The 27,278-nt window shown below is 36.6% G+C and overlaps 1 protein-coding gene across 1 annotated transcript in view; it reads left to right on the top strand.

Moving 5' to 3' along the window:
• The window catches only part of LOC123658291 (WD and tetratricopeptide repeats protein 1), a 66,817-nt gene that overhangs the window by 7,299 nt on the left and 32,240 nt on the right, over nt 1-27,278 (top strand). Inside the window, exons 3-13 of the mRNA XM_045593728.1 lie at nt 599-777; nt 1,247-1,448; nt 2,592-2,718; nt 3,265-3,374; nt 3,773-3,934; nt 4,165-4,292; nt 5,498-5,779; nt 6,680-6,897; nt 7,937-8,093; nt 8,803-8,971; nt 9,419-9,576. Coding sequence (XP_045449684.1) covers nt 599-777; nt 1,247-1,448; nt 2,592-2,718; nt 3,265-3,374; nt 3,773-3,934; nt 4,165-4,292; nt 5,498-5,779; nt 6,680-6,897; nt 7,937-8,093; nt 8,803-8,971; nt 9,419-9,576 — 1,892 coding nt within the window. The remainder of the gene's footprint in view (nt 1-598; nt 778-1,246; nt 1,449-2,591; nt 2,719-3,264; nt 3,375-3,772; nt 3,935-4,164; nt 4,293-5,497; nt 5,780-6,679; nt 6,898-7,936; nt 8,094-8,802; nt 8,972-9,418; nt 9,577-27,278) is intronic.

The raw sequence follows: 27,278 nt of genomic DNA, 5'->3' as shown, positions 1-27,278 counted from the left end.
CTGAGATTAGCACGTTCAAATAAACAAACAAACTCTTCAGCTTTATAGTATTAGTATAGATTGGGGACATTCATTAATTACGTGAGCTCAGAATGGTAGGGGGAGGGGTCCAATGAAATCTCAACAAATCTCATTTAAAACGAGGGGGGATAATCGTAAATCTCACATCAACTTCAAAAAATATAAAATTATAGATGTTAAAATAAATAAATTATTTTAAATGTTTATTTTACCCGCTAAAATAAATCGCATAGCCATTAAAATCATTTAGTTTTTACTTTGAATTTTATTCAATTGAAATAAATTAACTATAGTATATTTGAACAGTTTACTATTTCCAGTCAATCTTTATTAAATTCAGCGTCAATCTCACTTAAGGGATGGGGAGGGGAGTCCAGGCAAGTCTCACTACATCTCACCTAAAGGGAGGGAGGGGTCTGACTGGTCAGGAACTGATCACTGATCTAAGCACGACAGAATGGCTAAAGTCTTAGGCAGAGTCTGTAATCCGGACAGCATCAGTATAGATATTCAATGATATTTACTAGAGATATCTTCTAACATCGTACATCGCTAAGCAGATAACAAATTCCGATAGTTCCTGTCCCCGGATTCGATCGTGACATGCGCGGCGGATGGGTCCGTTCGAGCTCGCAATATTATGAATGGCGAGACCCTGCTCGAGTGTTCCTGCCACTGTGGCCGCGTCAAGCGTCTAGCCGTCCCACCGGACAACCCGAATATACTGTGGTCTGCGGGCGAGGATGGGCTAATTCTGTAAGTGTACCCTGAACACGCGATTTTTACCACAAACAGCAGGCGGCAATCATTGAGAACAAAGCGAGAAATATCCAGCTCAAAAGCTCCAGCAATACGACTGGGTAAGCACCACAAAAATTCACACACACAGTAGTAATAGCTAACGAATACTGCTCTTAAACAGTGTCGTTGCCCTGCAGTGAGTAAAGTAATTTGACACTTTGTTGGCTTGTCGCCAATTAATTGTATTAACGGAACAGGCTTTTCGAATTTCGACTTGTCTATGATCTGTCTTTTTGGCATAGTTATTTATTGTCTGTGAAATTATAATTTGGACCTGTTGTTCAGACGAACACATACATATATGAATTTATTTTTATTTATATGTATATAAAAAAAAAAACTCAATGCCTAAATGTATTATAAAACTATAGCTTAAGAGAAAAGTTTCGGATTTGTTTGGTAATGTAGGAAATCTTTCTTACAGTCAACACGACCTACGAACCCATCACAGTTGTACCACGGATCCAGCGAATGTTTTAGTCAATTTGCTTAACCACATGGGTCGTTACGCAGAGGCAAAGTGCATCGCCGTCAATCCGAGGAGGCCTTACCAACTGGCCATTGGCGCAAACGACGTATACGTCCGCTTGTATGATACACGGATGATAAAGTTGACCAAACTGCAGGTAAGGCACTCACAAATTAAAATAAAAAAATGACTTCTGTGGAGTTTCTTGCCGATTCTTTTCTGCAAAATTTACATTTCGAATCGATGGTTGTCACCTATGTATATGTAATGACTATGTATATGCAATATGATTTTAATTTGTAAAATAACGCTTCGAAAGTGCTCTTGAAGCCTATTTGAATAAAGTTATTTTTGATTATGTAGACAAAATTGGTAAAATATAATTTTTATCGTCTATACCAAACGAATTACGACAAACAATCTAAGGACGCCAAGCCAGCGATTTCAGGATGTTCGGGATAACGACTAGCCGACTTGGAGCTTCTGATCTATCCGCATGATAATATTGTCACACAGGTTTTTTTGCAATTTTGTTCTTTGTGATATTTTAATGTTGAGGGAAAAGATGAATAAGAGAACTGCTGGATTAATTGGACCTCAACCTTATTAACGCTGTTCGCAAGTAGTGTTGTATTCCTGTGGTGAGTGAGGTGGTCAGAGCTCTTCGGGTAGGCAAGGAGTTAGAGTTGGCAACGTGCTTGCAATATTCCTGGTGTTGGAGGCGTCCATAGTCTACGTTATCTGCTTACCATCAGGCGTAACGTATTTTGCCAAAAAAGACTTAAAAATGGATAGTATTCTATCCTAACAATCATAATGACTCAAAAAAGATTTAAGCCACTTTGGTCTTCAACTTTCCCGAATTGCCGAATCCTCTTTCTATTTTTGAGTGGACAAAATGCAAAAAAACGTTCAGCAATTGCAGATCGGCGTTTTTCAAATCCAATTGCCTGAAAATCAATTGCCTGATATGCCGAGTCCTGTTTCCATGTTTGAGTGCACAAAATACAACTGAGGTAGGACACAGCAGAAAATTCCCTACTTAAGATATGGAGCAGCCCGACTGGGGTAGTAACCTCGACCGTAACGAAGATCACAGCTAAATAACACTGTTTTCAAGCAGTGATGTGTTCCTGTTGGTGAGTAAGGCGACCAAAGCTCCTGGGGGAAATGGGGATAGGATCGGCAACGCGCTTGCGATGATGCTGCAGACGTCTACAAGCTGCGGTAATCGCTTACTATCGGGTGAGCCGTATGCTTGTTTGCCGACCTAGTTATTAAAAAAACTGTTGTTCAGGAGTTCCAGACTGCTATCCCAGGGACCAGGGGCGTCGTGTATGAGAGACAAAATATTCGCTGCTCTCGCGCGGGACAGGGAGATCCCGACAATAACATACCAGGGAAAGCTGTGCAGTATTTCGCTCCAGGTGAGGATCACGATTTTAATCAAAAGCAGGATTTTTCAACGTCCAAAGTAGCGACCAACTTTGACAATTTCACTGTCCACTTTCGATCGAAATAAGTGTACTAAGACTTTTCTCTCTCTTTTAGAAAATTTGATATTTTGCAATTAAGTTATGACTGTACAGCAAACGTCTACCAAAAATCGAAAGGAACTTCGCTCTGACCGTAGGTCAGACTGATGGTGACAGGTTACTGTAATTTTGAAACGTTGATACAAGCACATACTTCTATCCTACTGGATACCGCTGAGTGTCAAAAGTTACTTTAATATTAAACAAGGTTTTGGTTTCTCCTGCACTCCAAAATTATTGGTTGAAATTTTAGGGCAGTGTTAGGGAAAAAAGCGCGTATTAAAATATTCAAATTTTTTATGATTTTACAACTTACTAATCATTTTTTTTTGTGGATATCTTTTCTCATTTCATCATTCATCCTACTAGGGTTCGTTGGTGAGCTCTAGTTGGTTTAAACCGGGTGGTTATGAAGTTAATGATCAATTATAATCCTAGGTCATCTGTCAATGCAGCCTAATGTGAACACTTTCCCAAAGAAAGCGGTGACGTACATTGCTTTCAGTCACGATGGCAACGAGATACTCGTCAACTTGGGTTCTGAACAAGTAAGAGTTTTTTTTTTTGTACATACTAAAGCTTAAATTTCAAAGGTGTAAAGTATTTGGCAATTTTTATTACAATGCTACAATTTTTTTAGCTACTATCACTTATAGAACTTATTAAGTAATCTCAAGATTTTTCTGTTTGTCTCCTGCTTTGCAATTGTAAAGTATTACAAAAACAGCTTAGATATTTTATATTAAGTGTTTAAAATTAATTGGAGTAAGGAGGAGGAGTAGTAAACGACACTATAAAAAGTATGTGTACCAAAAAGAAAAAAAGTTGGTACGAGCAAAAAATGAGGTTTCACTATATCATTTTGTCACAGGATATATGACAAAGAACGTTCTAAAATGAAATTTCACATTACCAACATTAAGATTGAATGACACACTCTCTCCAGGTGTACCTGTACGACATAAACACAGCTCAAAAGCCAGTGCTGTTAGAAAACTACATAGTCCAATATAACCGCAGCAAAAGCGAGGGGGCCCAGCCTCCTGAAACCTATACTACCGTGGAACTACCCCCGTTACCTGAAGAAATTAAACTTATTAAGGAAACGGTAATTATTTTGTCTTTTGTTTTGTTCTTGTAGTTTTACTTCAAGTAAAACTTTTTTACGCACGCTTGACTTGGGGAGTGTGGTGAGAAAAGTATGATCGGGCGGGGCGGACTGAAGTTAAAAGGGAGATAGATATTAGTGAATATAGAAATAGATAGAGTTGTTTTTTATTTTTCGTAAGTTTTACTTCTGTCTATGTGTGGACTTACCTGTGCCTGTACCTTCCGCAGGCGAACGAGCACGTGAACAAGGGCAACTACATCGCCGCGGTGGAGCTCTACAACCGCGCCATAGCCGAGTGGCCGTACAGCGCCGTGCTCTACTCCAACCGCGCCGCCGCTTGCGTGCGCCGCGACTGGTGAGTGTGTGCTCAGTAGAGCTCTACCGTGAGCTCTACCGCGAGCTCTACGACCGCGCCATAGCCGAGTGGCCGTACAGCGCCGTGCTCTACTCCAACCGCGCCGCCGCTTGCGTGCGCCGCGACTGGTGAGTGTGTGCTCAGTAGAGCTCTACCGTGAGCTCTACCGCGAGCTCTACGACCGCGCCATAGCCGAGTGGCCGTACAGCGCCGTGCTCTACTCCAACCGCGCCGCCGCTTGCGTGCGCCGCGACTGGTGAGTGTGTGCTCAGTAGAGCTCTACCGTGAGCTCTACCGCGAGCTCTACGACCGCGCCATAGCCGAGTGGCCGTACAGCGCCGTGCTCTACTCCAACCGCGCCGCCGCTTGCGTGCGCCGCGACTGGTGAGTGTGTGCTCAGTAGAGCTCTACCGTGAGCTCTACCGCGAGCTCTACGACCGCGCCATAGCCGAGTGGCCGTACAGCGCCGTGCTCTACTCCAACCGCGCCGCCGCTTGCGTGCGCCGCGACTGGTGAGTGTGTGCTCAGTAGAGCTCTACCGTGAGCTCTACCGCGAGCTCTACGACCGCGCCATAGCCGAGTGGCCGTACAGCGCCGTGCTCTACTCCAACCGCGCCGCCGCTTGCGTGCGCCGCGACTGGTGAGTGTGTGCTCAGTAGAGCTCTACCGTGAGCTCTACGACCGCGCCATAGCCGAGTGGCCGTACAGCGCCGTGCTCTACTCCAACCGCGCCGCCGCTTGCGTGCGCCGCGACTGGTGAGTGTGTGCTCAGTAGAGCTCTACCGTGAGCTCTACCGCGAGCTCTACGACCGCGCCATAGCCGAGTGGCCGTACAGCGCCGTGCTCTACTCCAACCGCGCCGCCGCTTGCGTGCGCCGCGACTGGTGAGTGTGTGCTCAGTAGAGCTCTACCGTGAGCTCTACCGCGAGCTCTACGACCGCGCCATAGCCGAGTGGCCGTACAGCGCCGTGCTCTACTCCAACCGCGCCGCCGCTTGCGTGCGCCGCGACTGGTGAGTGTGTGCTCAGTGGAGCTCTACCGTGAGCTCTACCGCGAGCTCTACGACCGCGCCATAGCCGAGTGGCCGTGGAGCGCCGTGCTCAGTAGAAACTACGAGCATGTTTCGTCTGAATTAAAGGATTTATAATAATTTAATCAAGATTTTCAATTTGTAACAAATTTTCATTATTTTGTGATATTTTTAGGCCAGGTGATGCGTACGCTGCTTTGCGGGACTGCTACAAAGCTATCGAGCTGGACCCCAACCACGCGAAGTCTCATTTCCGCCTCTCCAAGGCGCTCATGGAACTCAGAAGGCCCAAAGAGGCCCAACAGAGTTTGGACTACTTCAAGGATAGGTTCCCGAGTTTTTCTGACAGCCATGCGGTCTTCCTGCTACAGAAGGATATCAATTTGGCGCTGGAGATGTTTGAGTCGAAGCCAGATGAAAGTAAATTGAAGTTTTTTTTAAACATTCTATTCTATTTGTTATCTTGTATAACTTAAATAAATCCGCTGAATGCAAAAGTCATAATCAAAGAGAACAGAAAAAGTATTATATTAGTTTTGTTTATAATATTATAATTGAATGAATAAAATACATGAAGATCCAGAGAAGAAGCAGTGTTGTGTTTCTGTGGTGAGTAAGGTGAGCAGAGCTCTTAGGGGGGGGGGACTGGTGGGGATAGGGTCGTCAACGCGCTTGCGTCTATTTGCTATGGCTACAGCCTACCATCAGATTTCGTACAAGAACTACACACAACACAATAGTCAAAATAATAATAAATGTTAAACCAAACATACCAAAAACTAACAGCAGAAACATTGTCAATAACAAAAACAATTAATTAATAAAAAAAAAATGTTAATCTAATATATAAAATTCTCGTGTTACGGTGTTTGTAGTTAAACTTCTCCGAAACGGCTTGACCGATTCTCATGAAATCTTGTGTGCACATTGGGTAAGTCTGAGAATCGAACAACATTTATTTTTCATCCCCCTAAATGTTAAGGGTAGTCCACCCCTAATTTTTTTTAATTTTTAGATATTATTTATTCTTTATTTATTATGATTTGTCGTTGAAAAATACATACAATCCTAAATTTTCACCCTTCTACTACCAACCACTATTTTAAAATAGTATTTAGCGGCAAGACAACGTTTGCCGAGTCAGCTAGTTATATATATATATATATATATAAAACTTGTGCCTAGAGCACGTTAAGCCGTCGGTTTCGGTTCATGTCGTGGACTCCTGATAGAGATAGTTACTCATCGCGACGAGGGCGATACGCGATTACTGAACGGTGCTCTGGACGGCGGCGTGCTTGCTTCCCGACGACTCCTATTGGGAATTGCAAAGTTACCACTTCGTGGCGGCGGCGAGATCCCGGGGGGAGCCCCCGACGTCGGAGGAGGTCGCACGCATGCGGAGGCACGCGCAGGACACCCCGTTGCGGCGGTGGACGGAGGACCTGGCCCCGCCGGACCCCGGGCAGTGGACGGTGGACGCGGTCAGGCCGGTCCTCCGGAAGTGGGTGAGGCGGCGGTTCGGGCCGCTGACCTTCCGTTTGGTGCAGGTATTTTCCGGACACGGGTGCTTCGGTAAGTACCTGCACCAAATCTCGAGACGGGAGGCGACTCCAGCCTGCCACGAGTGCGGGGCGCCAGAGCATACGGCGCTCACCACGCTGGAGGTGGAGCCGCGGCGGTCCTCGGACGGGAGCTGTCGCCGCCGAGCGTCGTTCGAGCCGCGCTGACGGTGGGGGCTCGTGGCAGGCGGTCTCCTGCGAAGGGTCATGGCGCAGCAGCCGCGGAGCGGCAGGGAGGGTGACTTCTCCGCTGACCGCTCCGCAGACGTACGGGGGCAAGGAGGAGACGGGTTTTCCACCTCCTCTCCCCCGTTATACTGGGGTCGCCGGCCGATAGTCGGGGACTTCGGCTGGCTGGACGACACGACCCCACATGTTTAAAGGGTGGCCGTGTTGTGAGCGAGGCCACCCCACCAGTGTGCCGGGGCCCGGAGTCTGTCCGGGCCTGGTCGCCAGGGCGAGGTGACGAATGCTAGCGACCCCATCTCCCCCCACCCAGGCGGACGACTCCTCACACGTGGCGGTTTTTTTATGAGTAGGAGTCTGACATAACCCTCTGGCGCCCCCGTATCCATAATGGATTTTTCCCACGTAAAAAAAGATAGTTACTCATAGTAGAGAATATATCCGCCAGTCTACGGTGGACCAACGTGATGAATTAAGCTCAGATTCTCCAATATGGAGAAATCTATACCAATATTATAAAGCTGAAGAGTTTGTTTGTTTTATATAAAATTATTTCAGTGTTAGTTAGCCCATTATTCGAGGAAAGCCTATAAATCATTATACTGAGACCGTTAGAAGCGGAGCACGATTGTTGCAAAATCTGGGTTTTTTTTCCTTTTGAGAGTTTCAGCTGCGTGCGCTGCGTAAACTGTTAAAGTTTCGCAAAAACATGTACGACAGAAATGTTCCCCTTTAAAAGTTCCACGCGGACGAAGTCGCGGGCAGAAACTAGTTGGTCCATATCCAGCAGTGAGATGATATAAGCTGAAACATGACGTAAAAACATTCTAAAAATTGAACGTATTTAACTGATAATTTGTCACCAGTATCTGATGGAGATCTCCAGCCGGAAAGCAACCTGGAGCGTAGATTACGCAGGGCAGCGTTGGATTACAAGTGTCGTTTCCTCGGGCACTGCAATACAACCACTGACATCAAGGAGGCTAACTTCCTAGGACCTGAGGCCAAATATGCGGCTGCTGGGTAAGAAATCTATCTACTTGCTGACCTGGCAGACTTTTGTGCCGTCTGACGAACTCAAATATCTGTAGTTTAAACAGTCATTACGTTTCCTGGGATTTTTCAATTTTCTGCCCCTTTTTCTTAATATTTTATCCCATAAGAACCTATTACAGAGTATTAGAAAGTTCAAAAACAAGATTAGCTCACTAGGTGCTTATGATAACAAACGAGAAAGATGGAGATTAACTGAGGTAGGCACAGCACACACACACACAGCAGGAAATAACTTGCTCAAAATTTGGAGCAGCCGGACTGGGGAAGTGCCTTGACCTTTCGCAGTGTAATATTGCCTTCAGGCAGTACTGTATTCCTGTGGTGAGTGAGGTGACCAGAGCTCCTGGGAGGATATTGATGGTTGGTCGGCAACGCGCATTTGATGTTTCTGGTGTTGCAGACGCCTATAAGCTACGGTAGTCGCTTACCATCAGGTGACCCATAAGCTTGTTTGCTGACCAATTGGTAAAAAAAAGATTTTCGTGCTTTAAGACACGCCTAACATAACGCAAGTCTTCACAAATAGAAATATTTTACAAACCAACGACAATATAGCACAAACAATAATTCGGATTGGAAATCAGATTTTTGACACCGGCAAAATACTCCAAAGTCCAAGATGGACATTTTCAAGATTTTTCTGGTAATTTTAATTATTATAATATTTTGTCAACAGTTCTGACGACGGCGGCATATTCATTTGGTGTCGCAAAACGGGTAATATAATTCGCTGTCTTCGAGGCGACGAGTCTATAGTAAATTGCGTACAGTTACATCCGAGCATGTTTCTGCTCGCCACTAGTGGCATCGAGTCCGTCGTGCGGCTTTGGAGCCCTAGGCCTGAGGTAAATAAATATTTCTTCAAATAAAAATTAAAAATCACTTTTGATATTTCGCCAATTCCGTTAGGTGGCTGAGACTTAATAAGGCGTTTCTTTTGTTGGTTATTTATTTATTTATTTACACTTTATTGTACACCAAACAAATAAAATAAGCAAGCAACATTAGCAATAATTTGTAGAAAAAAAATGTACAAAAGGCGGCCTTATTGCTTAAGAGTAATCTCTTCCAGGCAACCTTAGGGCAAAGGATGATGATGATGATATATTGACGGTGTAGGTGTAGAGTATAATTTTATAAAAAATAATAGGAAGCAACTCAATAAATAGACATACATACTTACATAGATAGTTTGGTTGTGTTTGGAACATAAACTCTGTCAATAGCATTAGAGTTATTTCAAATACTAATATTATTAAGCACATACTAAAACTGGTTATGATGTTTCACAGGACGGAGTCGGCGAGGTCCGCGAGGTGAAGAACCCGAGCATGGCGGCGGCGGCCAACCAGAAGCGCATGCGCAGCGACCCGTTCGAGTCCATGCTGCTCAACATCAGCTTCGCGGGCGGCGCCGACCGCGACATGCACTCGCCCGCCTGCCGCGCCACGTGCGTACACGCGCACACGCGCGCACACACATGCGCACACAGAGTACACACGCGCAAACATACGCACAAAACATACACGCATACACGCACACACGAATACACGCACACGCGTACACAGTGTACACACAGCGACCCCTTCAAGTCCGTGCTGCTTCAACATCACAACTACACGCACTCGCACCGGCGTGCACACACAAACACACACATGCGCGCGCTCGCTCGGACACAGTGTACGTGTGTACGTATATGCGTATATGTGTGTGCGTACACCATCGCACCGCGCACCGAACACCGCACACGTTGTACAGACAGCAACCTGCACTCGTCTGCATAATATTAAAGTATCCATGAAATAGTTATCCGATTATAAAAGTAACCACGTTTTTAACAATTTCAGGTAAATGTGAGGAGACCACGCGACAATGTCCTAGCACGATTCCAATCATCACGAAGTCATATTGTAAATATAATTATAATTCCCAATATTAATGATTAATTACATTTCGTTTTCATTATAATTTTTTTCGTTAATTTTTTATTAAAACGACAAAACTTAAATAACGTGCCAATTTATTTTATTTGTAAAATATACTAACGAATTATGTTCGTCACGAAACTTCCAGGTTATTGACATGTAGATTCTATAGTGACTGATAAGATTTTGTCGAATTTATAAACAAAATACAATATATAATAATAATAATAAAATTATATATAATGTATATCAAATTATGTGAACGTGGATTTGGAATATTACGAGGGTAAAAAACATTTGAAATGTGTATTTTTCGTAAGGGTTATTAGTTTTCTTATTCAATTGAGAATTCCTTTTAAGTGTAAGGAAAGATGTAGGCTCTGTGTGTTTTTAACATCTGTATAATGGGTAGTATTCCGACCATTATATAAAGACCTTTTTAGTCACACAACCTTTCTGTTGTATGCCAGCTTGAGACACATTTATATCGGTGCAAATATTTGCTCCACATTAGGGTGTATGTTTGGGTCTCCCCACTTTGCCTCGAAGAGCACATACAGGCCACTTTCCCGGTCGTTACAAACATCTTATAGCGATTCTTATTAGAGTCTTTTTACTCTACGGGACTTACCGCCATTGCCATTTTAAAATAATATTTCGGCGACTCTGCAGACAGGTAAAGGACAGTCACGGTAAGTTCCTGAGGGTAAAAGTTGTTCATAGTTACTAGGAAAGCTTAAAAAACTTATAGCTTTTCTCTTGTCAGTGGAGCTCTTCTCATTTTTTTTTTTCTATCTTAAACCAGCTTAACCTGCCTAGAAGACAAGACATTTGCCTTCTATATTTGGTCTACAGATAGTCGACCCTGTAAAGAGGTCTTTATTCCAATCTTCACAATATTGGTTTTCAACAAATTGTTGTGTGTTATCTAATGAACGAACCTACTTGCCCCTTATTGAAATGGATAGTAGAAGTCTCTTTGTATCATATCCATAATTCAGTTCCATATATGTTCCATATATTCCATATATTGATAGGAAAATTATCTGGCAACCCCCAGTAAAACAACGTGGTGGATTAACTTTCTAACCTATGTATATGAAGAAAAAGTCTTTATCTAACAAGGGACGTAAATACTGATTAAGTTCAGTATAGTTCTGCGAATTCCCCCCATTAGCCATTTGACCCCTCCCAAACCCATTTCTCTAAATCCACGTACAAAAAATTGTGTACATATGATTAAATATCGATAAGGTCCTTAAAAATATAACATTGTAAATAATTATAGCGAGTAATTTTATAATTAATGTATCAATAACTTTTTTCATTTCACGTTATGTTAAGAAACTGCCTTGAATGATAAAACAAATTATGAATAGTGAGAATGCGAATTGTTATGGATAGTTTTTCGCTATAAATAAATGATATCTTTTTTTTCTATGTTTATTATTATACTATAATAACTTTACTATTTAACATAAGTTCTTTACAAGCTAAAAAGGTATAATTATAATCTATATGAGGAAAAAATACTGTTACCAGTGCAAATTATACAGATATTTTAGTTAATTATAAATTACAAAATTTATATTTCAATAAGTTAACACCTTGACTGCGGTATAGGGTTAAACCAGAAACATTACTGTCCTTCAGTGTGGCTTTCATAATTATATATTTGATTGTTTCAATTCCAAGCCGAATCTAAACTTATCCTAATGGATTCTATAAAAATTAATAATATAACTAGACAAAGAAATATGTTTAAAAAATTGACCGAAGGTATGATTGAAGTGATGATATCAGTGGAATTTCGTTGAATTTGTTTGAGCGTTTGAAAATGGTATTTTTTTTAAATATTCCAATATTTGACTAATTTTAACTAACAAGGAAGGTGTACGAGGGGGGCAACGGACTTTGAGATGATAATTTGTGATGTAGTACTCCATTGAAATGAAAATATTTCGTCATTAGGTGATATACAAACTTAAGGAAAGTAAAAAAAACATAAAAAAAAAAAAAAAAAAAAAATTAACATCTGTCGATTAAAAAATTCCAATATCTAAAAGTAATGCACCTAGTGTTGTCCAGCAACCCTAACTTAGTCACAATATTTAAGGAACACATTACCTTTCTATTAAATCATCGTCTCCATTAAACACTACAATAAATAATGTCCCTAGTGTAGGCTGAGAGAAAAAAGCCGAAGGAAAAAAATTCGGTAGTGTTTACACCTCAAATAATTTCCGTCGAATGGCCAGTAGTATTCGATAAACCATAGAAATAAAGAAGGAACTTCTTGGTCAAAAATGACTAATTTTAATGGTATAGTTATGTATAAATAGACATATTTAAGTAGTTTTATATTTTCAGTAGTTGAGTTGGCGTAGTATTCCTTGTGGTGACGAAATGTCCTTGAAACTACAGGATCATAATATCGTTCAATTTTATTAATTGCTTCTAATAGAATATAGTAACTCATATAAAAATGGAAGGATTTTGTTTGTTTACTGCATTAATCAGATTTCAGAAATATTAATTAGAGTTCAGAAATATTTAGTGTAGCAAGGTTAATTTTGGAAGTGTTAAATATTTTTTTAAACAGTAAATCCAGGAATAACATTCATGGATATGACTTTCTCTGACTTGGGACGATTATAAGAATTCTAATGTATTTTTCACTATTGTCATACGTTTGTTTAAGAGTATGAATAAAATACTTGGCAAACCAATTCTTCACACAGTACAAATGAATAGATATACGTAGTTATTCTGACAGGTATACTAAATTTGTTAGGTTATCACTACAAAACATACTGAGGGCCATATTAGGTGATTGCTAATAAGGAGTCAGATATATAAAATAGATTGATTGATGAAAGTTTCAGATATATTTACTGTTATATCATGAAACTCTTCTATCTTAAATACATTTTTTTAAAAGTTAAAGTGAATAAGCTACGCCATTTGACTTTAACTAATAAACTGAAGTACAGGCACATTTATTAGTCTTTTAATATCTTCAGTGCGTGATAATCATTTTAAGCAGCTACCGGTGGAATTGGTAATAACCCAAGAGCCCGTGAGGGCTAGACCTTCATCATGTTATAAAAGCTGAAAGTCTCTCAGTGCATGTTCCTACCACAGGTTGAAGTAATGACCAAATAAGATTTTTAAGTCATGTTTACTTTGGCAGATATCAGATACGAAAGTCTGGCCCTCCTAGGCTCTCGGTCTATAATAGTGTTTCCCAAAGTGGGCGATAATGCCTCCTTGTGGGCGCTGCAGTACTAAAGGATGGTGGCGTTGTGTAGCGGCTTGGGGGCGATTTATCATTTAATCTGGACTCTCGACTACAACTAGTTAACATCAACTAATATTCATTAAAAGATTACTCAAAGGGGGCAATATAAAATAATTTATTCTCTTAGTGGGCGGTAGACAAAATAAGTTTGGGAACCCCTGGTCTAGAAGGTAATGTTACATTTAATTTTCACATTTACGAGATTATAAATTTGTAAAGTATAATAGTATTTTCGTATGAAGTGATTAATAGAACAAACAGATACTGGTTGGATAACGATAGCTGTAGGTATAATGTAGGTAGTAAGAGAACTTTTTGGTGTTACACAATATTACGAAAATAGCGAATGAGTCGCATCGCAATGGTACAAGGAACTATTGTGAATTTCTGGATGAAAAATTTAGCTATTTTTACTAACTGAAATGCCGAGTTTCTCGTTAATTTGTAGAATACTTTTGGCGTGATGCACTGGGAATGTATATTTTTATTATAAGTATCAATTAGAGCTTCAATTTTAGTGTCTTAGAACTTCTTGATCTATGCGAATTTACTTACAAGACTTCAAGATTTACCATCTTACCCATGTCAACCATCATAACTCTAATTTGAGAGAGTGTTATACAGCGATTTAGCAATCGCCTGTGACCTGAAATTTTCATGCATCCAGCATATCAATAAATAGATATCAATAGAATCAATCCCTACCTACATAGAGAAGTGATGTTGGCCAAACATTGGAACACAGGCTGCGTTTCAATTTACTTTTTCCAATAATGAGACATTTACAAGACAAATCTTATCCTCCGCCTTGAACATTCATTCTGACCCAAATGACTTACTTTTAAGCCATCTCGTTAAAGATCATAAACATCGATTTTGACGAAATCATTTGAAAGCTTTTGTTGCAAATGATGGCTATTACACGACACATTAGAAATTTCAAGTAACTTAATATGTTGATTATTTTGACTAAGTTAAGGTTGCACATAACACTGGGTATATTACCAAGCTTGTAGTGCACCCAATGTTAAGATATCATTTTTTTATTTTATTGTTTGATTTTTTTGCTGCCTTAACTTTCTTTCTATTGTCGAGTTTTTTCTTTAATTTATTTGTATTATTATTTCTGTAATTGACATTATTTTGACTTTCGTTAAGTGTGTATATCACCTTATGACGAAATAAATGTTTTCATTTCATTTCACACAATAATGCCTAAATCGTAATAACCAAAAATCGTTAATAATAAATGAACGATTTTGTCTGCTTAAGAAGACTTAATAAACCGCGATAAAATTCGAAAAAGTGGTTTCATTATAATATCCACTTTACGTCTAAGTGTAGGTAGGTGATTGACCAGTGGCCGTATAGGCTTTATGGAGTATCAGATCCTTACAAGAATATTGACTATGGTAGCTGCATTTCATGACCATGGTCGATTTTGTAATAATACCATCGCTTAGCTTATCATTCAGTTATATAAGAGATAAGTATCACGTCTGCTAAAATCTTCAAATTTATACAAAACTGGTTCAGTAGTATTTTGCATAAAATTTGGATTTGAGTGTTGCTCAACTGCTAAAATGTGTTGGAAGAATTATTGACTGTCTTTTAAATGTTTTTCCTTGGTGTAGGGTTCGTAGTAAAGGATATTGTTTACTTTTAACAATTTTTAGGTGTCACTAGAATATTATTATTAAAATAAATGAAGTATAAGGTAAATAAGTTGTAGAGAACATTATAATTACAATTATAAATTATGTTTCTGTGTTTAAGTGTTAGTGAGTTAATAAGACGTGTACAGCAATAAAAATATATCTGCAAATAAGTATAGTATGTATGTGTCGGTATGTAAATATACGGTCGAGGAAAGAAGCAACAATTTTTTCTCCATAAAGCGTCATCAAAGCGCTTTTTTTAGTTAAGCAAATGTTAAAACATAAATGTAACTCTTTAGTGTAAGTAAAAGATTATTTTTTACAGTTTTGGATTTTTGGGAATTAGGAATGTTTACTCGTTCATGTCAATATTTATTTAATAAATTAAATTTTAGGAACATAATATACGTCCAAGACCTTTTCTAACATTAAAAAAAAAGTTTTTGCAGTTAATTGTTGTCAAATATTATTTTTATGTGTTTGTATAATTATATTATTAGTACTAATATATATTTTACTCGACTACATGTTATGACATGTTAGACATTCGTGTTTGTTGAGAGCGCTTCACCATCTTCACAGCTTTTTAAAGGAGTTCGTGGTTTTATTATGTAAGTCATAGATGTAAATAAATTAAAGATTTGTTATAATTGTTGTTTTTATTTCTCGTCGTTATCTGAAACATTTTATTCAAGATTTATTATTGTAATACCCGCGAACCACGCGTATCGGCGTTTAGAGAAATAAGGCTGCAGGCTCACAGAAAAATAATTTTGAAAAAAAAACAGACTTGCTAATATTTTTAGAATTCATTGTTGTAAAATTTGAAGTTTGTAGCATGTAAGTCATTGTTACACTTTATTTTTATTTAATTTTTTTTTTTCATTTTTTATTTTGCCACTTTTGCATAAGTTTATTCAGTCTTTTTTTTACAATCGCGTACTGTTTAATTAGTTATAGTAAGTGGTCTAATATAGTTTAAAAAGTTTGTCTAACGTTTTGCAGAACATTAGAAATAAATGAGGGTAAAAAAAAAACAATTACAAACGCCTAGACCATGACTAACAACTATAACTATTTTTTTTAAGTCAAACGAGAATCGAACCCGCAACAGGGTAAAACGATTAGCCGTTACCACTGCGCTAACTTGAACTTGAAAACCAAAATATGTATTTCGACAAGCAGATAACCGGTTTCCGTTTAGGTCTAAATATCTATCTTAAAAACAATATTTAGAGCTATAGGCTATGCTGAGTTTATACAGATTGTTTTAGCGAGAAAGCGTTGATTATTGAATTATTTTAATTTTATTTTTAACTTATAATTATTTTTCATTTGTTACTTGGTGCTGTGTGGTTACGGCACTAAAGAATTTAGCCACCCCCTCTCTTCCCGTGGGTGTCGTAAGAGGCGACTAAGGGATAACACAGTTCCACTACTACCTTGGAGCTTAAAAAGCCGACCGATGGCGGGATAACCATCCAACTGCTGGCTTTGAAATACACAGGCCGAAGACGGGCAGCAGCGTCTTCGGTGCGACAAAGCCAGTACTGCGGTCACCAACCCGCCTGCCCAGCGTGGTGACTATGGACAAAACACATGAGTTCACGTTATTTTTGGCGTAAACTTGTGGAGGCCTGTGTCCAGCAGTGGACTGTAGAGGCTGTAATGATGTTACTTGGGGTAGTCAACATGAGTAAGACTGTTCGCCTTGGTCATATCGTAGCTCAACTATTGAATATAAATAATTGTGTTTGCTCGCAAACGAAAACAAAACCGACTTCAATTTCATCGACAAGTAATACAACGTAGGTAGACGAAAAATATTAACAAACGCACTAGTCGTCATTACAATTTTAGAGGGTTTCCTTCTCAGAGATTTCATTATCAGATTCTGGTTTTATTATCATGGTATCACACTTGGAATATCTCCTTTCCAACAAAAACAGAATTATCAAAATCGGTTCATAAACGATAAAGTTATCCCAGAACATACATATATATATATATATATATGTATATATATATATATATATATATATATATATATATATATATATATATATATATATATATATATATATATATATATATATATATATATGTATATATATATATATATATATACGGTACACCGTACCGTACGGTATACCGTATATATGTATACGGTCGAATTGAGTAACCTCCTCCTTTTTTGAAGTCGGTTAAAAAAGATGAGAAGAACTATAACAAAAAATATAATACAATAAATAGTTAATATATTATATAAAATACATTAAAATGAGTACGTCATTAAATAACATATACAAAACATGTTTTTCTTTAAAATATGGCAAACAAATAAAAATACAATTTTTACAATAAGTGCCGAAGCGGTTATCGATAATTGTCTTTTGACACGTGTAAGTGTTGACGCATATTATTACTGTTTATATTTTTAACAGCCGACAGTTGTAAGCGATGAGCTCCTTACATTAGATTTTTGAAATACATTTTTTTGTAATAAATCAGTTTAATATTAGATATGTAGTCTAAGGAAAAGGGAGGATCGTCCGACCAGACGGGTGTTGTGTCTGGCGGGCTACTGCGCCCCGGCGGTTGTTGCCGGGTTCTTGTATATATACTTAATTACTTTGAAAACTCTGATAGCGCGATGTAGCATACGTCAGTTTTTCTCTAATTACGTAGTTTCGTAGTCGTTCGTATTTCGCGTGATAGATGTCGCCACAGATACATATATTTGTATTTATATATCTCGCACACTTATTATTAGTAATCGACAAAATCATAAAACTATGGAATACATTAATGACAACCCTGTGGCAAGAAATTTTTGAAATCTACAAAAAGCGACGTTTTATTAAAATATTTAGACAATAATTTACTAAATTGATAAAGAAAATTGCATTTTTCTTTGCGATTCTTGATAAGCGGTACCAGGAGAACATCGCGCCTAGGAGCAGGAACTCTGCCCCCGTTGGCAATAGAAAAACGCCAACGGTGGTGGAGTTACCAGGCCCAGGCACGTCCGAAGAGATGATATTACTTGAATCTTCTTGAGTTGAATTTTTCTGTAATTTTCCGGAGTTAACTTCTGGGTGATGGGTTGGAATTGTTGGAAATGATATGTTCTTGCTTTTCTTTACGCCTCTTTTCGTTTTGGTGGTATTGCAGACGCAGTTTCGCGGTAAAACCTGAAAATAAATAAAGGAAACTGTTACGAAAGGAACAAGATCAATTTTTTTTTAAATTAAAACTGTATCAGGTCGTAAAAAAATAAGTATCTAAACATTTTTTAATATCATATCAAAAATCGACCGTTCCAGCGGGGATCGAACCTGCATCGCCGATTGACCGTGTCGGTGCTCTAGCCAATTAAGCTATCGATTTTTGATATGATATTATGAAATGTTTAGAATTTCCTAATGTGTGGGTAACCCAAAAATAAAATCGTAAAAATTAAATAAGTATCTATTTTATTTAATAGACGAAGTTATTAATGTTTTTAATTATTGTCAAATAAAATTATTTTATTCAAAAAATAAAAATAAAATCACAAGTTTTTTTTCTCATACACCAAAAAAGACTGTATAAATATAACAACAGAAAAATATTGACCAGAACTAAAACAATTTTCCGAAATAACTCAACTCGGCGAGGTATTTAACAAAAAAATCAAAAAGTCTTAGAAAACGAGAGCTGTAGGTATTTGTTTTTGTTTTAGAAGAATACTTCGATCGTCTGTCTCTTTTGCTCCGATCCCGATTTTATCCCGAAGAAGCGGTTCCTTCTCGTCGGCAAAGTATTTGAAAATGACAAAAAAAAGTCCCAGAGCGAAGCCATCTTTGATCGAAATAGTAAACGACCATACACCTTATTTCTAAGGTTTTAAATCTATTTTGCACTGTGTTTATAGTTTAAGAGATGTATCTTAATAAGTATTTTAAGTTCTCCGCTAATTTAATATGTAGGCGCCGTTTTAATTGGCCATGTTTGTAATTATTTTTAAAATGTAATTTGTATTCGTTAGAATGCTAAAGCAGTAGACCTAACTCAAAGTTTTCATCTGTTCTAAATTCAAAAGGGCCAGTTGAAAATTAAGAGCTTGTTCAGTCATATGCTAATAAAATTATCGAATAACGATGTTTAACAGTTAAAATATTCTAGATCTGAAGAATGTGTAATTCTAGATCTCCAGTTATGTACGTACCAAGTTACATTAACAGCGGTTCAGAAGTTTTTACGTGAAAGGGTAACAAACATACATCCATTCATTCATACAAATTTTCGTATTTATAACATTAGTACGAATAGATTTTTCTTTTGAAGTTAAACTTCTTTAGCACGCTTGACTTGGGGAGTAAGCTGGTGAATGCGTGACGGGAGCGTTACGAAAAATGTGATCGAGCAAAGCGAACTAAAGTTGAGAGGATAAATTAGTTAAGATAGAAAGAGAGAGTTACGTTTCGTATACTACTGTAGGGGAAATTTAAGAAGTTTTACTTCAGTCGTGTGGTCTAAAGCACACTCGTTTTTTTTCCACTACTTTGTACATCAAAAATATTACTATTAGTTGAGGTTAAAGAGGATTCAAGGACTTGTTTAACGCTATTCTGATAAAACTGTAAGTAATATACATTCCACATTTCTAATGTCAACACAACGGTACGTGAGAAGAGTAATTAATAAATGTCGTTCATTTGAGGTTTCTGATGGCTCTGGTGTAGTGGTACGTGCAGTCACCTAAAAACATCGACGAATTGCAGGTTCGATTCCCGCTCGGGATGGATTTTTTTATTTGCACAAATACTTTTTTCCTGTTTGGATGTCTATCCTTGCAGGTCTCCCATCGTGCCTCGGAGAACACGTTAAGTCGTCGGTCTCGGCTGTTATCATAAATAATTGATAGCCATTGTTACTCGTAGTAGGGAACATAATCCGCCAACACGCAGTGGAGCAGCGTAGTGGATTAAGCTCCAATCCTTCTCCTACATAGAAAAAGACGCCTATACCCAGCAGTGGGATATTACAGGCTGAATGCCACGAATTTTTCAAGGTTTTCTGTAAAATAATACTTAAATTACCTAATAAGACTGCCTTTGGATGCTTTCTGCGTGCCATGCTTTATTTGTATAACTACATGAAATGTTCTGTTCTAATTTGTACCTACGAAATAAAATAATACATTATAAAAATGAAAAAATATTATAAAAATGAAAATTTCAGTAAATCTGTTTGGAAATAGTTTTTTTGATGACGAGTTGGCATAGTGGTCACGGTAGCTGACTGTTACGCTACCAGCCGCTGTTATACCCTCGTTTATGTCAAATGTTTGTATGGACCGTACATAATTATGTGTATCGTGGTTTGTATGTACCTCTTTTTGGAATCATTGGGTGTGAATTATGTCTTATTTATTTATATTTTATCGTTTCGTAACCAAAGAACGCCAAAAAAAATATTTTTATGATTCCGTTATCCATCCGCCGTATCACATAGGATTATTTCTCTCGGAACGCAACATTAAGAAACTTATAAACAATTTTTTTACGAAACAGGTACTAACTATGACTGTTTTATTGTCACGTATAAAACCGCTCAAGTATCGTGGGAGGGGGTGGGGGGGTTCACCATACAATAAAACGAGGGTCTGACTTGCACTTGTCTATTTTTTTAAGTGGAAAGTTCTAGATCTTTCTTTACTTAAGAACATCTGAAGATATAATTATAATGCCCTTGTAATATTGAAATAGCTTTTAAGTTAACTGTCATTGATTTAAAAATAAGGACATAAATTAAAAACAAAAAATACAAAATGCATATGTTCAAACATCATATAAAAGATTCATGAATTTAACACAATATACAATTCAAATGAGGGTACAAATAAACTGTTACAAAGAAGCGGGCTGCACCTAGTATCAATTTAAAGCTGACGCTCTAAGAACTCAGTTCACACAATGAATCATCACAAAATATTGAGTGGGCGCTCCTACGCAACCTTCGTCCTACAGAACATTGACTTTATATATGAATTAATAGCGACTAAAATTGCCTGGAATCGATTTTTTTATATTATTTGTAAGCTGATCGTATCGGCTACGAGATACATTGGAAGAAAGTTGATAGTAAAAAAAGTTGCCTTACAAACGTTTTTAGATCGTTTTTATAATACCTAAAGCCTTTACACGCCTAGTCTGAAACTATACAAGCAGGTACCCAAATACTTTATTGCAATTAAAATACTATAATATTGCAATTTTCGTGTGCAAAGGCGGACTTATGTTCCTAGAAGAAATCAGTTACATCCTACAGTAGAAAACTGACAATAATTGTGTTTGCTCGCAAACGAAAAAAAACCGATTTCAATTACATCGACGAGTAATACAACGTAGATCGACGAAAAAATAGTCAAGTAACTACGCGTTATCAAAGATTACTCAAAAAGTAGTTATCAGATCTCGATAAAATTTATATGTGACCACATGATAAACATCAGCTTTCGATTAAATTAAAAATTATCAAAATCGGTACACCCAGTAAAAAGTTATTACGGATTTTCGAGAGTTTCCCTCGATTTCTCTAGGATTCCATCATCAGATCCTGGTTTCCTTATCATGGTACCAAACTATGAATATTCCCTTTCCAACAAAAAAAGAATTATCAAAATCGGTACATCCAGTAGAAAGTTATGCGGTATAAAACAACGTAGATCGACGAAAAAAGCGTCAAGTAAAAACGCATTATTAGATATAACTCGAAAAGTTCTTGTTAGATCTCAAATAAAATTAAATGGGACCAAATGACACACACTACCTTTCGATTAAAAGAAAATTTGTCGAAATCGCTCCACCCAGTGAGAAGTTCTGAAGTAACATACATAAAAAAAAATACAGTCGAATTGAGAACTTCCTCCTTTTTTGGAAGTCGGTTAAAAAACGTTATAGGTAAAGAAGAGTAAGGAACACAGCGAACTGTGATACGCCCTAAATGAAATAAAAGTTAATAAATCTAGCCCTTTCTTATTTAAAAAAAAAGTATTATGCCCAACAAAAAGTAGTATAAATTAACTTTATAAATTCTATTATGAATTTTTAATGGTAAGTATTTATAAAACTGTCCCCATACCAAGTTTAATTCAATCAACTATTTAGCGTATTTGTACAGTCCCCTCTTTGAATCCGCCACGTGCGTTATATGCGGGTATGTGTGCCTAAACTTTAATCAACTATAATTATCGTTAAATTATTGACTTCAATTTAATTGCATTAACCAATTAAATGATTGATAAATGTTGTAACTAGTTCAATTGTCAAAGAAACAGTTAAAATTTTTGGAATAAAATTGATGCTTGCTTTTGGTTCAAATTTGTTCTTACGCTGATTGAATACAATTAAAAGTTTTAAAAGAATTAGTTCCTAAAACAGTGTTATCATGTTTTAATTATGATTAGGTACCGTAAATTACTTACATGTTGTAAGACTGTTCATTCTAAAAAGCTGAATTAACCTGTCTAATTTAAATACTGTTAAATACTGTTGAATTTAATGACTACTTTATGAAAAATTGCAGAAAAATCAAAGAAACATACTCACCTACTTCAAAACATTTATCAATTACGGTAATCTATGTACGGTCTACACTATAGACTAGCCAACTAGAAATATTATAGCTGTAATTATGATTAAGCCGACTTACGCCGAGTTGCACGAAACAAAATTAAAATTTAAGTAGAGATTAAACTAATTTAACCACAAGAATTTCATACAATTCTTGCGATTAAATTAGTTTAAGGACTACCTAAATTTTAATTTCTTTTCGTGCAAGTCGGCGTTAGTCTTTAAGGCTGTATGGCTGTAAAAAAAAAAAAAAATTATGTTTTTTTTCACCTCAACTAAAAATGTTATTGTGTACGTACTAATTTAATAGCGTTTTAATTTAATAGCGTTTAAATTTCAATACGTTTTTCTGTTAAAAAAATCGTGTCTTGTAGATTGGTCAAGTGCAGAAGACGGAATACTAAACGGAATGGAACTGACAAAAGCAACAGCTATTTAATTATTTCACAAAATCCAATAAATTAGATTAAAAAGTTTAAATTATTTAATAATAATTTATTTTATTATACCATAACCAAAAAATAGGAGTCGTTTACCTTGCGAAGTCAGAAATTTGCAGTTACAATTATGTTATTCCTTCTCGTGTTTATCCGGTGATTATTACTATTTATATTAAAACTATCGATATTGTTATGAATACTTCAACATAGGTTTCAAAAAAGGTTACTCAATTCGACATTATTATATATATATATATATTTTAAATGTATGTTCGGGTTCGGTAACCGATTTTGATAATCCTTTTTTTGTTTGAAAGGAGAGTATCTTAAGGGTGGTGCCATGATAAGGAAACCATGATCTGATGGTGGGATCTCAGAGAAATCGAAGGAAACCCTCTAAAATCGTAGTATCAATTTTTTTCGTCTACTTAGTCGCATTACTTGTCGATGTAATTGATGTCGGTCATTTTCGTTTGCGAGCAAACACAATTATTTTTATTATGGTTTTGATAAAGTTCACATTTGATTCCATGGGACTTACCTCACGGAATTACAGGCTGATTAGATGTGACCATGGCATCTGCAACGACGCTATCTTGATTTTAAAAATTATTATCGTGATAAACCCCCTGTGTCAAAAGCAAGAGTTCACAGTAATAGTGAAAATTATCATCTATTATATATTTATTAAACTTTTGCTTTACTTACTTAACTATTTCAATAGATGAGGCCATTAATAATAAAATACTGTTATACTAATAACAATGAAATCTAGGAATAAAATTGTTTATCAAATAAAACTCTAACGACCATTGTCTTTTCTAGATAGAATAAATGTATCGTAGTAATACAAACCTCATGTTTATCTCTCAGAGATATAGGTATTAAATATTTTTTTCTGTTACTCATAGAAAATGATATACATTTATATTATTTTCCGAAAAAACTAAACGTACATATTTGGTTATAAAATGATATATAGTTCTAAAAAAAAATATTAATTAATACAGCAATATCTTGAGAAAGAAAATCGATAATTATGATGGCAAAATTTATCTATAGAAATCACTATGCTGGCAAAATTTGAATGAAGTGTGGTAACCTATAGAGCGCTCTGCGTCCCTAACTTAATAAAAAAACATTGGGGTGAAGTACTTAGTCCCAGTTCATATTCAAATTATTTTAATTTGAAAAATTGTATTGAAATTCTTAAGACTCGTTAAGTGTCACTTTAAAATTTTATTATTTCGCTAAGAACTTAAATGAAAGTCAATTTTGACTTAAAAAAAATGTTAGTTAGCGTAATTAAGATTGATAGTTAAAAAAAACTTTCGAATGGCTTAAAGTCGAATTTTAAGTTAAACTTTAAATGACAAATTTGTCATTGACGTAAATATTTAACAATAAATCATTTACTAATTAGTAAATTAGCAAAAAAATGTGTATTTTGTTTCTTTTATGTATTTACTAATCTCGGATTAATTCTTAGTCCGAGTTCCTAATGAAGGATATGTAATCGGATCTTTTTTCTTTTATCTCTAAAAACACGGAAATACAGATGATACAACTCTTTACTTAAATTGACAATTAAATTTCTTGTCATTTCTACGCTTCCATGCGTTTATCTCTAAAGTTCTCGATAGTCTATAGAAGTCTATGACCAACTATTTGCTTTTGACTTAGAAATATGCTCACAGCCATAACCAGTCTGTTCATTTAAAGAGTTAAGTTTTAATTATGCTTATGAATATATAACAAAAAAAAAAAATACATGCGTAATCAGTATATTTAATGACTAAATATAAATATACAAATATATAAACACGTTGAGTCAAAGAACAAAAGCCTTAGAGTATTGTGAATCATTCTTAAAGCATTTTTAACCTATTGCCACTGCCTATTAAATTATATTATTAATTATTCACTTTGAAAAAAAAAGTTTTACGTCAATAAACAGCCAGTATCATTTATTAAAAAAAAAAAACACAAATTAGGTAGGTAAGCCATAACTGCCTGGGGTAAACAACCTCTTAATGTTTGCCTTCCAAAAAAATATCAAAATTTAATCACCCTAAAAAAAATGAAACGTCAGTTTAGGGACAGATAAAATATCGTTGACCCCGTCTAAGGGCTATAAATTATCGTGCGCTGTTTGGACTGTTATCTATGTGTTACACCATGGGTTTCTTATCTCTAAAATTACACATTGGGGTAGGTTATGTATTTTATATGGTTTAATAAATTATTAAGGAGTTTTACCTTTTTAAACTGTTTAATAGGGTTGTGATGGCAGAGCAGAAAAATTACGTTTGCGGGTTTAATATTTTAGTTATAGTTTATGGATTTTTTTTGGTACAAATATGACAATTGGGTTTACAATGTAACTACATTAGTTACACATTAAAGGTATATAGTTTTGGAATCTTTGTTTAGTCTTATGAAGGCTTTTTTAATTATTACTTTATATGAAAGCTTTAACCTATTGTCGGGCTATTTACGAACTATTTTACGAATTTAAACAAGTTTAAATGTTTAGAACATTTTTTTTGGATCAAAAACGTAGCGACATAAATGTCATATGTAAATTTCATATTTTTTCTTTTTTACTACTCACTGGGAATGATTCACCAAGGTTTCCTTTGTCTCCTTCTTTAAAAAAAAAAAAAAACATTTTTTTTTTCAATCCTATTCTATTTCTACTTATTGTTAATTTTTATTTATCATGAAGGTATGGTGTATTAAATAAAATTATAAAGAGGAAAGACTTGATTGTTTGTTTTTATTGAATAGGCTCCGAAACTACTGAATCGATTTGAAAAATTACGCATAGCCTATATTACATTTTCAAAAAAATTTGGAAAAAAAATATTTTGAAATTTTTGTTAAATACCCGTGCGTAGCCAGGGTAGAATGTTACTATTAAATACAATTGCAGTAGTCATTTTGTAGTCATTAGTTCCTGTTTTTGGCAATGCATCCGTTCAGTGGTTTGATAAAACACTATCTGGCGCAGTAATTAATATAAAACAATAATGACATTACTATATGCTTTTATAAGTATAGGAAATTACAAATATTGTTGATTGAGATATGTACGTACGTGTTTATTGCATAAAATATTAATTATGTAATTATTATTTCAATTAAGTTGTGAAATGATGTTAACGTCGAATATTTTATTAAAATATTGTTCTAAACACTTCAGTTACGAAAGCGTTTCACGTTAATATAAAACTTTTAAACATGTATTCATCATTACAGCCTATACAGTCCACTGCTGGACATAGGCCTCCACAAGTTTACGCCAAAAATAGCGTGAACTCATGTGTTTTGCCCATAGTCACCACGCTGGGCACGCGGGTTGGTGACCGCAGTACTGGCTTTGTCGCACCGAAGACGCTGCTGCCCGTCTTTGGCCTGTGTATTTCAAAGCCAGTAGTTGAATGGTTATCCCACCATCGGTCGGCTTTTTAAGTTCCAAGGTGGTAGCGGAACTGTGTTATCCTTTAGTCGCCTCTTACGACACCCACGGGCAGAGAGGGGATGGCTATATTCTTTAGTACCGTAGCCACACCATACTGATGAAACATGTATTCGATATAATTTTTTGGAAAAGAGGAGATTTATAGAGAAAAGTTTATGAATCATGTAAGTAATAGTAAAAATTATTTAAGTTTCTCCTACACGATCCTTCTCCTACATAAAGAAAAGCCTGTGTTCACCGGTGGGATGTTACAGGCTGAATCAATTTTACAATCGATCAGAATTTAAGTTTACCAAATGCCTTTGTAATTTAAAATTATAATTTTTAAAATTATATTTCTGTAATGTGTATTTAAAAAGAAAGGCGTTCAATCAACTTTAAGTATAACAGACTACCATATGTAATTTATAGCTACTACTTTGCGATAACAAAACGAAATTTTAAAACGAATGATTCAAGTGTATCCAGTCACCCCGGCGACACGGTTACGATTCCTTTATCCGATGACCTCAAAAGAAAGTAGCCAAGGTCATTTCACTTCAGTATTTATTACAGCGTGATGACACCACAAAAAGTAACTTGCTCTTGGCCTTGAAAGGAGTCAACGATCGGTACCCCTCGCATCCGTCGACTGCAGCATTGCCGTCTCGCTCTCGCGCGTGGGGAAAGTTCTTCTTTCTCGGTCGCGCCGCCGCGCCGCGCCATCACGCCAATGGGAAGGCGGT

Source organism: Melitaea cinxia, chromosome 12 (assembly GCF_905220565.1).
Source record: "Melitaea cinxia chromosome 12, ilMelCinx1.1, whole genome shotgun sequence".
Taxonomy (NCBI): domain Eukaryota; kingdom Metazoa; phylum Arthropoda; class Insecta; order Lepidoptera; family Nymphalidae; genus Melitaea; species Melitaea cinxia.
Note: the sequence above shows the minus strand (reverse complement) of the source record. Positions and strands in the feature narration are given on the sequence as shown.